The sequence below is a fragment of the Prinia subflava genome, chromosome 1 (assembly GCF_021018805.1).
Source record: "Prinia subflava isolate CZ2003 ecotype Zambia chromosome 1, Cam_Psub_1.2, whole genome shotgun sequence".
Lineage (NCBI taxonomy): Eukaryota > Metazoa > Chordata > Aves > Passeriformes > Cisticolidae > Prinia > Prinia subflava.
The window spans coordinates 5,221,590-5,238,251 of record NC_086247.1 but is presented as its reverse complement, the minus strand read 5'-3'; the positions used below and the strand labels follow the sequence as shown (position 1 = coordinate 5,238,251).

Here is a 16,662-nt window from a genome sequence, read left to right as displayed (position 1 = left end):
AAACTTGTGCCAGGATAGCAGGGGCTGTAGTCTGCTCCCTGTCCCTGTCTGCTGGCTCAGGGGACTGCTTGTCCTCTGGAGATTGATCTGCCTGTCAAAGACTGAGAAAATGAAGGCATCCAGTACATCAGCCTTTTCCTCACACTTCACAACCATATTCCCACCACACAGGCAATAAAAAAATGCAGATTTTCCTTGACCCTCCTTTGTTGTTAATCCTTGTAAACAAACACTTTTTATTGTCTTTTACAGTAATGGCCAGATGAAGGGCTAGCATATCTTTTGCCTTCCTGATTATCTTTCTGTATGATTTGGGGTCCAAGGGGTGGGACCCATGGGGGGCTGGGTGGGAGATGAAGTTTAGTTGGAAAAGCTGGGGAGCAAAGGACTAAAAAAGGCTTTTGTAACCAAGGGGGTCTCCATGTCCCTCTGAGACAAGGGCTGGCCGTGCCCACCAGGCCTTTGTGACCCGCGGTTGCGTCGTGCCCAGAGGCCATTGTGACACGGGGCCCTGCACTGACCCGGAGGGCTCCTGCAGGGCCAAACCCCTGGCGTTGTCACTCCCAGGAGAGCAGCTCTCAGAGGAGGCAGCAGCTCTCTCACGAGGCAGCAGCTCCTCAGGAGGAAGCAGCTCTCACAGGTGCCCTTGGCCAGTGTTCCTCAGAGCACTGCCAAGATGACCAAGAGGCAGAAGGCAAATGCCCACTGCCAGTCCCGTGAGGGGCAGCCGCTGCTGTCCAAGCGGCAACAGGTGAGGGACGGGGGATGGAGGGAGAGGCTGCAGTGGGACCTGGGGGAGGGCTGGGGGCAGAGACCTTTGGCCAGGCCTGGCACCAGGCCTTGCTCTGAACAGGAGCCAGTGCCAGGAGGGCCTGGGTGAAGGAATGGCCCAGAGACAGCGAATGCAGCAAGGAACCCAGCCCAGCCTGGCTGCTGTGGTCAGCACCGGCCTTGGGGCCAGAGCTGGGCTTGCACCATGCGAGGGGACAGCGTGTCCACACAGCCGCCTCCATCCCACGGCTCCTTTGCTTCCCACAGGTGCTGCAGAGGCTGCCGCAGGCAGCAGCAGAGGTCACATGGGTGACCGTCATGCCCCTCCATGGGGACCAACTGGTCCCCAGACAGGATGCCTCATGGACAGCCATAGGACATTACACACAGGAGGACAGCCTGGAGGGTGGGCACTCACTGCCCCACAGCGGCACAGTCACACGGCCACCAAGAGTGTCCATGTCAGACTTGCTGCCTCTCCATGGCCCTCCACTGACAGTGACACCTCCAGCCATGCTCAGCCCTGAAATGCCACGAGCAGCCTCGGCAAGGGTACAGCTGCCCCCTCTGCCAGCAGCCCCAGCAGCCTCTGGGTATTCTCCCACAGGCAGAGAATGCTCTGTGGGCCCCGTGGCCAGCGGTTCCCCACACCTAGTGCCACCTTCTCCATGGGGCACCATGGCTGCTGACAGGGCCCGGGTGACACCTTCCCCAGACAGCTCAGCTGAGAGGCTCTGGCGAGGGTCAGCGGCAAGGCAGGGCCTGCGCCTGCCACCCCTGCGACCTGCAGGTGGCAAACTGCTCTGCACAGGGACACAGCCAGCCTGGAAACACCTGGGGCACACGGAGACAGAGGAGCTCAATGAGGTTCAGGAAGAGCACGGTGGCAACACGTACGGAGACCCATTCAGAGGCCTTGCTCCGTGCCTGTGTGAAGAAAGGTCCACCAAGTCCACCAGCACCCATGAGTGGGCAAGTGTCTGCCAAGAAGCAGATGAAGAGCCCCAGGTGATGCACAGAGATCCTGGCTTGAATGAAGACTCCACAGCAGAGACGGGAAGCTCCTTTGAGGTCCTGTCTGCTGCCCAGTTGCCAGAGCAGCAGTCTGTCTCTGACAACTCCCAGTGCTTGGAGACTTCTCCAAAAGAGCCAGAGGAAAAGCGGGAGGAGGAAGAGCTCCCAGACAGAAAGGCTGCAGGAGCGGGGGACAGCGACAAACGCTGTGTATTGCTTGCTCTTCTCGAAGAGGAAGAGGTAAAGGCAACAACTTCTGTTGCGGACAATGATCCCTGGGACGGGGGCACAACAAGATTGTCACCATGTCAGAGCCTGAGAAACCCTCACACTTCTCAGCCTCTCCCTCACCCACAAGCCCCTGTGAGGAGATGGGAACTCATCAGCTGCCAGAGCAAACTGCACGTGGCATGCTGCTGTGCACAGGGCTTGAGGATGCGCCAAAGCATCTTGTGCAGATTGAGGCAGTGGAGCTGGAGAAGCTGGACCATCTTCTCTTCCCTGGATGAAGAGAGCCCCTCGGTGCCGCACAGCCTTTGCAGCTGGACCGGAGACTGTGCAGGAGAGACCGAAAACCACTCACAGCTCTTGCCTCCAGACCTGTTGTCAGAGCTGTGGTCTCACTTTAAACACAAGGATGCACCATCAAGGGACACGCAGATAGACCAGCGAGTGGCCAAGTGGGAGGAAGAAGAGCTCCCTCACAGAGACACTGCAGGAGCAGGGGACAGCAAGCCAGAGAGCCCATTTTTCCTCCCATTGCAAGATGAAGAAGCGGAGCCAGCAGCTTGTCCCCTGGACAGTGATCCCTGGGATGAGTGGCACAGTGAGCCCCTGCCCACAGTACTTCCGGAAGACATAGAGGTGTCTGTGGTTTGTGCCTCGCCTGCTAATGCCATGGACGTGGCCGAAGAAGCAGGGATTCAGGCTGGCTGTGCCCACGCTGCCACTCCCCAGGAAAAGCCCTGCAGGGCTAAGCTGCTGGCAGGGCCTTGCCCGGAGCCTGCCCAGCCCCTGGCACGCTGCGTTCTCCCTTGCCCCGCCTGCTGCGCAGACGTCCGGCTGCCCCCGGCCCCACGGCGATGGCGCTCCATGGTCAGGAGGGCCCGGCGGGCTCTGCGCCGGCTTTTCTCCTTCAGCTGCCTCAGGGGGCAGCCAGAGGAGTGAGCCCGGTGACAGCACCAGGACAATCCCCAGACATGACTGTTCAGCCTGAGGCAACCGCTTGCCAAAGGTAGGTCCTGCTGCCGGCCCCAGCCTGGCACACCCAAAAAATGGCAAGACAGCCTCATAGAGGAGAGCCAGCTGAGGAAGGATTACAGAGCTGCCTTGTAGAACCTGATATGAATTGACTTTAGGCCCAGTCTGCATTGGGGAGGTGCATTCCCATCCTACCCCCAAGGCTGCATTAGGTGCTGAGAAATTTTCCTTGGGCCCTCAGGCAAAGCAAGGCATGCCCATCCTCCTTTCACTTGGAACTAGGAAAACTACCTGCAATGTGGACTGGAGGAAGGTGTTTATCCTCAAAGAAAGACCTAGGGATCCGACCTCTCCAGGAACCACAGAGACCCCCAGCACAGTCAAGCGCATCATGAGGAAGGACTGAAGGAATGTTGCTGGAACCATGTGTCTTCGACTGTTTTCTATTTCATCTCTCTTCCACCCCCTCTTCCCCCACTTCCTTTCTCACCCTCCTCTTTTCTATTCCTTTGTATATATATCTATCTCAGTTATTGTTAAATAAAATCCCCGTTGTTGGCTTTGACAGATGGTCTCATTGGCACCTTAATTTGAGCAGAGGTGTCTTTCTCTAATGCCATCTCTCAACAGGGGCAGACATCTGCACACAGCACTCCAGCTGTGGCCTCCCCAGGGCCCAGCACAGAGGGACGGTCACCACCCTGGTCCTGCTGGCCACACTATTGCTGACACAGAAGGCCAGAAGGCCACCAGCCTCCTTGCCCACCTGAGCACACACTGGCTCACATTCAGCCACTGTTGGCCGGCATTGCCAGGGCCTTTCCCACTGGGCAGCTTTCCTGCCACTCTGCCCCAGCTTGGAGCACTGCAGGGGATTGTTGTGGCCAAAATTTACAACCCAGAACTTTGCCTTTTTGAACCTGATACCATTGGCCATGGCCCATCAATCTAGCCTGTGCAAAATATCTCTTTCCAACCCTTTGCCTTGAGTAGACATCACCCTGTAGATCAGGTTGCCCAGGGCCCCACCCAAACAGGCCTATTTTAAAAAGAGCCCATATTATGCAAGATGTAGTGAAGAGACACACAACAGCCACTCTGAAGATATCAAATCAAGGAGTCAAACATCTTTTGGAAGCACCAGTTGCAGCTGGTTCAGTGTTATGAACTCAAGAATGATCACTACTGCAGGAAGAGAATAGTGGGAATTGCTTCCAATCTCTGCATTCTTGAATAAGGGTCACTTACTTAATCCAGAGGAGAAAAAGAGAAAGAAATCCAGAACTGGCCATGCCTTTCCACTCCTGCTGAAGAGCTGGGTAGGAAATACCAAAACCACAGCATCATCTCTGACAGAGAGGGAAGCATAAGGCTGCCCAGAATACTCTAACAACTCTGAAAAATAACAAGGTCAAAATTGCTACTGAGAGCAGTGAATAATTATTTTGCAGGTAAGAGGCTCAGAGGCATTTTGTTGTCACTTTCTGAGTCAATTCTACATCCCCTGGGTCAGAAAAACACCTTCCACACAAACATATTGACATTTCTACCTACATTTCTTAGATGAGGAAGATTTCCTGACCCAAACTGCACTCTATTTCCTTCTACTCTCACTATGAGCATTAAACTAAGAGCAAAGGAGCCATAACTAGACACATTTTAACACTCACTCATACCCATTTCACAATGAAGCCATATCAGAAAAGTGAAATATTTAAATATGTATAAACTTCTGTTGTACACAAATGAGATAAATATTAGTCCAAGAGCCCTGATATTTTCAGCACCGAGGGCCCAAGCAAGAAGTAACAAATGTGTTTCTAAATCCACTCTGTGCATCCCATCCCAACTTACCTTTTCTCCTTTGGTCCCACTAATACCAGGAGGGCCGGGGCTGCCAGGAGGGCCCTATAAAGAGGTAAAATTGAGAGAAAACTCTTTGTTTCTAAAGTGTGGGAGAAACATAAAGCTGCAGATATTGGCAGCATAAACAGTGATGTCCTATTGCACTGGGGAGGAACTACTAGAACAAGAGGCTGCTTTGACTCTGCTGCACAGAGAGGAAAGAGAATAACAATGGAGATGCCACAGCAATCACAATACCACCAATCCAATTTCAGCTGATTCAGAAGAATTGCAGTTCAGTGAAGGTATCAGTGTCAAACACAAAATTTAGTATAAAATTCAGACATGAAGATTTACCCCCTTCTAAGCGTCTAGACATGTAAAAGGTAGAAATACTTCAGAAAACCCAACTTCTGTAACAGTTTCACTTGAAGAAATTGTTCCTTTGAAGTAGTAAACAAACAGGATCCATCTTCACATCTCTCTACAATTTCCTAGTTCATCTACATTTTGCTGCAAGTATAAACCAGTTCTTTATCCATCTGTAACACCAGAAAACATTTCCATCTTGCAAGGATAGTGATAAGCATTAACTAGACACACACTTCTTTGTACAAGGTAAACTGTGGCTGAGGAACAGAGCAAGATGCAGATGCTGCACCCTGGAGGCTTCAGGCGCAAGGGTGGCAGTGATTTTGGCAAATAACTTCTGGCCTCTGCTTCTTATTCTGTCCTTTGTTATTTAGACCAGAAGGTCCTTGGAAGAAAAGGATGCTTCTCATTAGGTATCATTCCCTGGGTAATGAAAACAGTCTTGTGGAATCTACAGATAGCGGTTTTAGACAAAGCAGTGTGTGTCTGATCAGCAGAAATGTACTGATCTTCTAGGCCATTTTCTGGTTTTGTTTTAAAAAATGTAAATAGTTCCAAGCCTTTTTTATTGAAAACAAACCCAATATATTAAATCCAGTTCTCTTCCTGTCCTGTTGTGGGCTTAAACAACTTATTTTTTCTGAGTCCTTTCTTATGCATTTAATGAAAATTAAGACAAACATTTGAGCTGTCATGTTTAAAGGACTGGCATTTCCTGTGAGTCTAAATTGCATTCTAATTTAATTCTAAAAGCAAACAAACAAAAAAAGAAAACTGTGCCAACAAAGATCCTCAGAATAGGGGCATGATTGGGTACTGCCATGATTCAGCAATTACCCAGGATAAGTCTCAGTTTTAGGGTTAACTTCCACTCTTTCTAAAGAAACACTTCCATTTATTGAGTATTTGCCACATACCTGTTTCCCCTCCACACCTGGCTTTCCAGGGAATCCATCCAGGCCTCTGTCTCCCTGGAAAAGGAAGAGAAAGAACTGCTATAATTTAAATCTGGGCTGTTAGGTCACTGCCCGGAAGGTGATGTCCATATTATCTGCTTCAAGAGTAATGAATAAGGAGAGAAATTCCAGCCAGTCCCATAGAGAAAATAGCTGAAGTTCCTACATCTTTACCATGAAAAGTTGCTGCAACCAGAAGCAGGTGTGTGCCAGCTTTCCACCTTGGCATTTTTCTGCCTGCTGAGATGCATTGGTGTAAACTGGACAATGTGCTCCAGGAGAACATCAGCCCAGAACAGCTCTTACAAAAATAATAAAGCAATCCAGCAATATCCAGTAAAGAAAATCTTTACAATCCAGTAAAGAAAAATCTTCATTTTTTACCTTTCCTTTCTGTAACTTGGGGGAACAATTAATTTGTTCCTATATGTCTCCAGAGCTGGACAGACCACAAAGTCCCTATGCAATGGATTTCACTACTTTATTTTTATTACTTGAAGATATGGGTTTTTCCCCCTGTACCAAAACCTGGGAGTTTTTTTCGCTGCTGCTGCCCTAACCCCCCATAGAGAGAAGAGTTTCCTTCATGTTTACAATGACCTGTTATGTATTTGAAGATTTACAAAACTCCGCTTTCAAACTTCTCTAGACTAAACAGCCATAATACTTTCAACTTTTCTTCATGGGCATGTTTGTCAGTCCTCTGATAATTTCTATTGTTCCCCTGTGTGCAGTGTCCAATTTTTTCACATCTTCATTGTAGCTAGGTGCATGAAACTCAATACACCTGAGGCTAACTTTGAGCAGGAATATGTTTTCATGTTTTATAGACTATTCTTCTGTTTAAATCCCAGGATAGTGTTTACTTTATGCCAGTCCGTCTTCCACAAGACAGCTCCTTGATCAGTTGTTCCCTCATAACTGCAATTTGTTGTCCTATGTATATGGAACATTCTGCACCTGCCCCTTCTCAATGTCATCTTCTGCTTTGGGGGATTGTGTTTACAGGATAATTTTGAATTCTGACCCTGATCTCTACTGTTCTTCCATATTCAAGCTAATCATCTTTCATATTTTATAATTGAGATTCTTGATAGAGATCAATTACATACTTCTGCTGAACTTCACTTTTCTCCTACTGATTATGGCCTTTGACCATTCAATTTCTTTAGTTTAAAAATTCCTAGAAACAGGGACTTTCTTGTACTCTCTAAAGTCCTTAAACCTCTGAAAAATGAAACACAGGTTTTGTTTGGATCCTTCACACACAGCTGAATATAAACTATCAAACACACATACAGTGCCAATGTTAACATGAATGTGCATGTAAAAATAAATTCTGTAAGTACAAGTAGTGACAGAAAATGAATAGTTCTATGCTATTTTTTAGTGTTTTTATATATCTTAAATTCTGTTAGACCACTGTTATTACCTGCAAACCCACACATATGGAACTGGATTTAATTAGCTTCTTTTGTAAACCACATTGATTTGCCAAGTCATAAATGGATTTGCTAATCAATATTTATTTTTACTGCTTAGAAAGTCAATCAATCTCCTAACATAAATATTATTTCAAATTATGTATTCAAGGAATGAAATTAGAGACCCGTCTCCTCCAGAAAGCAGCTGAAAACCAGTGTCAGACACCCAGATCCACTTGCTTTGGAGGTGATAGTTTCCACATTAATGCTTTCCTTTGCTGCCTGAACTACAAGTATCCTGAATTTAAGACTTTCAACAAACAACAGCCTGGTGTATTGCTGACAAAATGTGCAATGTGTTCCCATGAGAAATTTTAACATCAATACACTGCAGCAATGAGTACTTCACACATGCTGGTTTAGCTGCCAAAACAGAAAAGTGTCGATGTTCTTACTGCTACTAGTGGGGGTTGGGAAAGGCAAATGTATTATTCATACAAGCAAATACAAAAAAAAAGCTGTTTGAAAACACTCTAAACAATTGTGTTTTCTGCTGTGTCTTCAGAAAAACTTGTCATTATAAATATTTTTCATTATTTTTCCATTCTTTAAATAAGGCTACTCAGTGAAAGGTACTTTTCTCCCAACAGAGAGAACAAACACATTAAAGTTTCATTCTCAAATTTTCACTTTAAGATTCTATTTTTTTCTCCTGTGTTCTACTGTTTTTTCTTCCTTTTACCAGTGGAACAAAATGGTGAAGATTCACAAGCAACTAGGGGAAATGACAATTCTACCAAAGCTTCAGTGCTGCTCTCTGACCTCTACCATTTAGAAAATGTAATGATTGGTTGGAAAAATGATTACCCAGGAGTCTGTAGGGCCCTGGAAAGGCTGGAGGAGAAAAAAACCCACTGCAGAGGGATCTGGCAGCAGCAGACCAGTCCTGCTGCCTTCTTACACAATCCCTTCCCAGTAAAACAGACAGGGTTTTACAGGATGGACACAGGATTATGCAGCAAAATCAATACCCTTTGTCACACTGAACTGCTGGACATGCCTAAATTAGAATGCCAAGTATCACATACAGATATGGCTCCTGTTAGTAGGGCAGTGCATCATAATTATCTCTGGAGTCTGTCCTGGGGTCTGCAATGAGCTCACTGGATGCAAAAGGGCATGGGATATCCCCCATACGGTGCAGGGCTTTTCCTAAAGTGCAGCTGTAACCTGTACTACTGGATTTGGGAACCTCACTATGAAACCTCAACATTTACATCTGAGGTCCCAGGATATGTGAAAAATTCAGCAAGATGGATGGGATATTTAGGGGGTTTTGGTAGTAAGGGAAAAAACTTGATAAAACAATACTCTGCATGAACTAGTGCTCCCATCTGATATTACAACCCCTTTTTTCTTCAGGCACAAAGAAACAGAGGTTGCGTAGGTGTCAGTATTCAGGTTACAGACTGAAGAGCAGACAAGAAAATATTTGGCCCACCGAATTTACACCCACTGTTTTCACAGTAGTACTGACTGGTAAAAGTTAAAGCACTGGCAGTGGGTGCACGGAGACCATTATTAAAACCTGGAAAAAAATTGAAGCACAATTGTTGTAGCAGAGATTTGGCTGCTTCAGGAAAAAAAAATAGGGATGGGGTGGGCATCTCTAATTGTGCAGATCCTTCTAATGAAACAAAACTTAATTCATTTCTTTCCCACTTTAATCTTCCTCTACTTAGTCAGTTGCCTGCCCACACACAGCTCCAGCTTCCTCTCCCATCACAGTGATGTCAGAATGATGGATTTTCTTCCAGTAGCCAAATATTCCAGTAGATTAGACAATGTTGCCTCTGGAAAAGCAGCAGAGGCACTGGCTAGACACAGGACACCTATCCAGTTCTGCAAAGGGCTGAAGGAAAAGCATGACAAAGATGAAGTACAATCCAGCTATTTGCTCTAGCTGCAATAACGAGGATAGGTAATACAAAATATGATCATGGCTACTTTATCATAAACAGGAGAAAGGATGTTAGTAAACAGAAATACAATATCTCACACTAAGGGTCTACTGATAATTTTTCCCAGTAGGCAAAAGTTTGGAGTTAATCACTGGGTTTTCTCTCCAGAAGAAGACAGAGACTGAAAATGGGAACAGCTATGCCAGCAAGATGATGACTGCCTCCTCTACACAAACACAGGCAAAGCTGCCAGACTCTCCCTGAGATAAACCTGTGTCAGGACTGGCTTGAGATACAAGTAGCACATTACATTTCTGGGGGGCCCTGAGCACTGCCAAGGATGTCTACAGCAGAAGTGGGTGCACACTGAAGTCTCTCTAAACACAATGAGCAAACTGAAATAACTAAGGCTTTGTGCTTGCCCAGCTCTCCTTTTAAATATCCATTCCAGTTATAATAAGCATTTGGTCTTTTCCTTGAGCCACAAACATGGTTCAAATCCCAGAGTGACCTGTACTCTGTGAAACAGCTCTTCACAGTCAGGAGAGAACATGGAACTGGGAAGCAACTCCATTTGGTTGAAGCCTTTGACACAGTACAAATTACCTGGTACTTACTACCAGTGACTTTATGGGGATGGGAGAAGAAAGAAACATAGGAAGTTGGATGATGTGAAAAACTGGAATGAGATGGGGAAATGTTGGGTGCAGACCTGGTCAGTGACAGTCATTCTCAGCTCTCAGGTTGTGCACACAATGTGGATACCCCTTCAGATCTCCACACTGGCAACCTCCACTCCTCTATCTCCTCCATCCCTGGCTGCACACACTCAAGAAGTCCTTAACTGTGTGCTTAGTAGACAGCACAGATCTTGAAAGCCCTCCTGCACACCCATGGAAGGTGGAGAGCTCTTGGAAGTGCAGCACAGTGAGGAAACTCCATCCCTCTCCAGGGGTGCTGGCCTGGTAGTCTACCTCACCTAATGGACAAAGGAAAAGCCTGGCTTTTCCTAGTATGCAGCAGGAATACCTTGTCTCCTCTTGTTCCCTTCTCTCCTCTTTCTCCTTGTAGACCCTGAAAATAAAAATAAACAAAGATTATAAAGATAAATCCAAGCAGAGGCATAGTTACCTCCTGTAATTAGTGACCAAATCAGTGTGCACATCTGCACAATCTATTCAAGTGAACCTCAAGGACATTTTCTGTGTTGCCAGTCCTCAGAGTTGGCCGCAGGCATGATCTAAGCAGACTCACAGAGCAGGGATGGCTTGTGAGCCCAGGAACATCTGTAATATTATATTGCCTGCAGACACACGACCCTCCTGCCAACAGCAGAGTAGAGGGACAGGGAACACACCACAGCTGCAGATGGTCTGGAAAACACCCAATGCTCTGCATTTTTCAAGTTTCTTGTAAACAATGAGGACTTTGGTAAAGGACAATACTGATGAGAAAACCTATCGCATAAACAAGAATTCCCGTTCCTGGTGGGTTTGGATGTGGCAGCCAGATAGACAGCAGGTAGCTTTGAGAACTGGCAAAAGTCAGATGCACTCTGTCCTGGGGGCCCAGCACATTTTTGTGCTGTGAATGCAATGCCAGTGCTCCTCAGGACTGCATAATTCATCTCCCAGCTACACCAGAAGCATTGCTGGAGCTCGGTTTGATGTGTCATTAGCACAGACAATCGACTCAATGGGCACAAAGGGATTTCACCTTCCCTGGGCTCAGCAAACACCTTGTATTTTACCTGTATTGTAGAAACTGAACAATCAACTCATAGCTATTAAGAGACAAATATGCTCAGTCAGAAGTGACCTCTCTGAAACTGCCAAAGCTTATGGTGCTTCTTGCTGTAATAATTTAAACTTCAGTTTATTTTACACTATGGTGGACTCTTAGCTCCAAGCTAATAAGAGCTCCATGTCTGGGTATATTTGGCCCTCAGGATGATTTACATAATCATCTTAATGGGCAGGGCTATTTTGTACTAGAGCAAGTTGCTCAGAGCCCAGTCCAAGCTGGCCTTGAGTGTTTCCAAGAGCAGGGCATCCACCATCTCGCCAGACAACATGTTCCAGATTCTCACCATTCTTGTAGTGAAAACTTGCTGCCTTATATCTAATCTAAACCTAACCCCTTTTATTTAAAACCAGTATGCCTTGTCCTATTACAACAGGTCTTATTAAAAAGTTTGGCAGCTTTTAAATATTGAAAGGCCACATTGAGGTCTCGTCAGAGCCTTCTCCAGACTGAGCAATCTCAGCTCTCAGCCTTATCTCACAGGAGAGGTGTGACAGCCTTCCTACCACTTCCACGGCCCTGTTCTGGACCTGCTCTCAGAGGTTCATGAATCTTTCCTGTGCTGGACCCCAGTGATGGATGCAGCACTGAAGGTGGGGTCTCATGAGAGCAGAGCAGAGCAGAGGAGCAGGATAATTTCCCTCACCTGCTGCCCATGGTGCTTTTGGGCTGTGAGTGCCCACTGTCAGCTCATGTCTAACTTTTCATCCACCAGCATCCCAAGTACTCCTTGGCAGGGCAAGTCACAATCCTTTCATCCTCCAGCCTGTGGGATGTGACCCCCATCTGGGTTATCACATCTCAGAAAATCCAGTCAGCCTTTCCAACACCAGCTTAAAGGCTTCTTACCAAGCTGGGACCACAGGACAGAGGTGCTGACTAGATAGAATCTAATTTATTTTTGTCTTGCTGTCTGTTCATTCAATGCAGGTTTGTCCCCTGAGCCCAAAGGCTGAGAGCCTTGAAAATATGACTGGAAACTTGCTGAGAGGTGGTATTTTTTCTTGGTGTTCTGATGATGTTTTTCAAGCACTATATAAATGGTGCATCATCACAGACCAAAGCAATTGTGTTACAGTGGGAGCATCACAAAATCACCAGCTGTTATCTCAGTAATCAAGTCATTTCTGCTGACACCTCTCTACTTGCTGCAGGTCTGTTCACATTTAAACAAGACAGAAGAAATTCAGTGAAGTCAAGAAAATTTCACCACTTGGACATAGTGCAGATAAGTGGTCAGACAGACTATAGACTGCTTAATAATAAGAAAAAGTTATATATATCTGGGCAGAACACTCTGAAAAAGTAAAGAAAGTTTCTAGAGTGTTAGAAATTGAACAAGAGCCATGACTTACCGGTGCACCCACGTAGCCTTTAATGCCTGGAGGACCCTGTTTTCCCTCGGATCCCTGGCAAGAAATTGAGATACAGTAAACCACCAGAATCTCTTTCACATAAAAGACCAAGAATAAAATTAGTTAGTCAGAAATGCAAATTACTCTTCCAGGCTCACACTGAGGTTTCTTGACTCTCTCAGTGCTAATACAGGAGTAATGTCTTACTTTCCAACTACTTACCCAAACTGACACTCCAATATTTTCCTCTGTTCCCTCAGACATTAACAAATTTTATCCTTCGGCTTTCAGACTTAACCTAAAAAGGTAAATTTTCCCATGCAGGTTTCTCTACAGGTTATTTCAGAAGGTTTGGCAATGTCAGTTGTTGCACACAACACCTGTTGGGGCTCCTGAACACAGTGGAACAAAGCAAAGGTATATATTTCTGCAAAGTGACCACAGTCTTCAAAATGTTACATGTTTTGAAGAGTAAATGAAAAGAAACAAAGCAGAACTGAATTTTCCAGTGTTTATTTTTACTGATATGAAAAAATGCAAGAGGATCGGGTACATTTCATCAATCCTTCAGCTGGTTGTGCACTGACTCGCCCTGGAGAAGGTACACTGTAATGGAGAGTACTCACAGTGTGCCTTTATGTGTCTTACAATGCCTGCAAATTATCTGGATCCTCAGCTGAACAGGCTCGGCCATCAGAGCTGACCTGTGGAGATAACCTGGGCCTGGCAAGTTGACCTAGAGAGCTGGTTTGGCATCTTATATCACCAGTTTGACTGATCATTTTCTTACTTTTATCGCTCCCCCTTTCCCACCACTCTCATCTAATTCCTATCTAACACTAATTGGGTGGCTGTAATGGATAAGGCTTCAAAACAGATAGAGATATTATTATCAAATAATATTAAAATAATTACTACATTTTGTATTAATGGAATTTTCATATTAAAAAGATAATAAAATTAAAAATGTAAGATGTGTTTGCAATTAATTAGTAGCAGAACGGAGGCGCTTTTTTTCCCCCAGTGCAGGTTAACAAGAGTAGTGCTCAAGCACAAGCAAAGGTGGCTCTGGGATCAGACATGAAACCCTCTGCAATGTCAAGAAGCATTACAAGTCCTCTAATAGCAGAGGGAGAGCAGCAGGTATGCACCTAAATCTCTCCTTCAGCCTGCAGAAAAATACTGCTACCAAAGGCTTCGGCAAAACCCCAAGAGAAACAGAGTCCTGCTCCAAGTTGTCCAAATTACAGAAGTCCAACTCAGTCCTGTTACACAAAACGTGGTTGTAACACTCAGCAGAAGCTTCAGAGAAACTGGGTTTGTCTGGATGAGATGTGCTGAACCCACTCAAGGCCTGTGCTGAGATCATGTCTGGTAAACCAGAGAAGCGTGAGACCTTCGACAGCTCGAGCAAGCAAGAAGGAAATTTGTCAAAATGAAACTCTTACCTAATACTTTTTATTTCAAAGGATTGATTTTTTTTTTCCTCCTCTCCCTCTGCTTTTTCTATTAAGTGCAGATAACTGTCAGTTCAGATGGGAATGCTATAGCTGTGTCTGTGCCACAGCAATGACAACCACATAAAACCTCTTTATCCTTTTATTAGACATACAGGGGGGGAGGGAATGAAGGAAAAAGGTGGAATGTTTGCTGCAGGATATTGCAGGCTAAAGGGTCTGAACTCAAAAATCCAAACTCTATTTCTCTGCTATAACATCGTACAATGAACATTCTGAGATATAGCCCCTTTTTCTCTGGACTCACTTATTCCATTTTAATTAACCTGCCAGGTCCTATACAATTATTTGAGAGTTTTCCCCACTGTCCAGTGAACATTTCTTGCCATCTCAGACTATCATGACATCTCTAACACCTCAGCACAAGGCTGGCTTTGATACCTCCTCTTTGTGCCCAGCTTGTAGCCAGCAAGATCACACATCCTTCTTGGGGAGCAAAGTTTACCCTCCAAGTTTGATGAAAAAGAAAAAACCCACTCCAAACCCTACAGTTTTATGCTGAAGACACTGAGCTAGGAACAATCTCCCCTGGAGACATCACTGAGAAGCAAAAGCAGTAAAATCAGGGATGATACACCAAGGCCATTTCATTCCTGGAACCTATACATGAACCCTAAAGGGCTCAGCAGTCATTTCCATAACTCTTTGGACTGAAATTCCATTACCAGAAGTCTGGAGGACTCTTATCTGTGCTACAAGCTTCACACTGTTCATGAGGTCTGTAAAAAGTACAAGATACCTTCTTAAAAGAAACTGCTTGTAATTCCCACTGAAGCAAAAGGCTCCTTGGCTTAGTAGATAAACAAGGGGCTGAATTTCCTGGGGCACAGGTATCATTGCTGAGAACACCCTGGGCTTGCCTGGCTCAATGCTAATGAAGATTTGAGACAGGAAGGATCACAACCCAACCAACCAGAGAAACTGCAAGGTTGCTCTCCATGGAGCCTGAGGTAGAGCCCAGAGCTGCTGTATTGATGCTGATGACAAAAATAAGTGATCTGGCATAAAAAACCCCTAAATAATCATTATACCAGTAATTGGAGACATGACCTCTCTAACTGCCAACTCCACCCATCCTTATACACCTTGTTCCACTTTGATGAGGTGCTCAGGCTTCACACCACGGAGTAAAGGAGTGTAGATTCTTATTTTAGATTTTATAGCTTTGTCAGCAAGTCAGGGTTATTTCTTAAAATAGCTCAGGCCAGAATCCAGCTCAAGGACACTGGACACAGCTAATGCATCCATTAAGGTAAATGAAAGTCACTGTGAAAACACACAATAATTTGATATTTAGCCACTGTGAGAGGCTGGGGTTGGCCAAGCTCATGTCGTCCCTGGGAGCACCTGGCACTGTCCAGTCAGATGTCTTTAAGTTCAGCCCCACCAGCACCTGTCCTGCCCAGCCTATAGATCTGATCTTTTTCTGTTCAGCATTGTCTCATTAATTGGCTGAACTGCATGTTCCTGAAGAACCTGGTGGGAAATATGGAGCAGGATCAAGTCCACCTTGAGGAAGATGTAGGTGCCTCAGTTTAACTCGGTTTGTAAAAGCTTTGCAAAGCAAGTGTGAGGAGGTTCATGCCATAAAGAGCATCATATAGCCTTTGGTTTGTAATTCCACTACATGAGACGTGCAGGACAGAGAGAAAATATGTATTTATTTTCTTGATAGGACAGATGCAGCTAAACAACATTTGTGAGTGATAAATTCAGTTCCTTTCATCCAAGATCCAAATCCCACTGAAGGGCAAAATATTCAGAGTGCCTCCACTCAGCTCAGCCCAGCCCTGCTTTGCATGTGTCATTTATCCCCTGCTAAAGCCAGTATGGTTTCCACAGAGAACCCTGGGATGGCTGCCAAGTATCTCTGCTAATCTACAAATTCCTCGTGAGTTCTGATACCCTCCTGATGGGGCTTTGGGAAAGGGTGAATTTCCCTCTATGCAAAAACACAGGGACACTTTGGAGACAGCTCTGCATAGCTGAGGAACACAGGGGACCTGTGTATGACCTGCTTCATCAGGTCCTCTCAGACAGAGCCAGGGGACAGTCAATGCTACACCTGGAAAGGTGCTGAGGTACTTAACTCCTTTTTGAGGATAATGAGATCAGCAAACTCAGTGCAAGATTTAGGTGACTCTAATCTCTTCCAGAAATGGCTCTTCCAGAAAGATGAGATATTCAAAGGCCTTGGCTTGTGCAGGAACTGAACTGAATGAAATTAATTCAGGCAATCAAACTGTTGTCCTTGCAGCACCTTTCACAGGATGAGCTGAACTTGCTGTGTGTGATACCCCTAAAAACACATTTATCACAATGCACCATCTACTTTTTGTGTTTATAGCAAGGACAAAAACACCTGAGGGGTATTTATCCCCTCAATAACCAGGGAGCAAGGCAAGGAGAGGTGATACTTGGGAAGCATTTCTGATGCTCAGCTA

At 45.5% G+C, this 16,662-nt stretch overlaps 1 protein-coding gene across 1 annotated transcript in view; it reads right to left on the bottom strand.

Moving 5' to 3' along the window:
* Nucleotides 1-16,662, bottom strand: part of COL22A1 (collagen type XXII alpha 1 chain) — a 220,451-nt gene that overhangs the window by 109,068 nt on the left and 94,721 nt on the right. Inside the window, exons 14-17 of the mRNA XM_063408152.1 lie at nt 12,702-12,755; nt 10,573-10,617; nt 6,120-6,173; nt 4,840-4,893 (exon numbers count right to left, since the gene is read on the bottom strand). Coding sequence (XP_063264222.1) covers nt 4,840-4,893; nt 6,120-6,173; nt 10,573-10,617; nt 12,702-12,755 — 207 coding nt within the window. The remainder of the gene's footprint in view (nt 1-4,839; nt 4,894-6,119; nt 6,174-10,572; nt 10,618-12,701; nt 12,756-16,662) is intronic.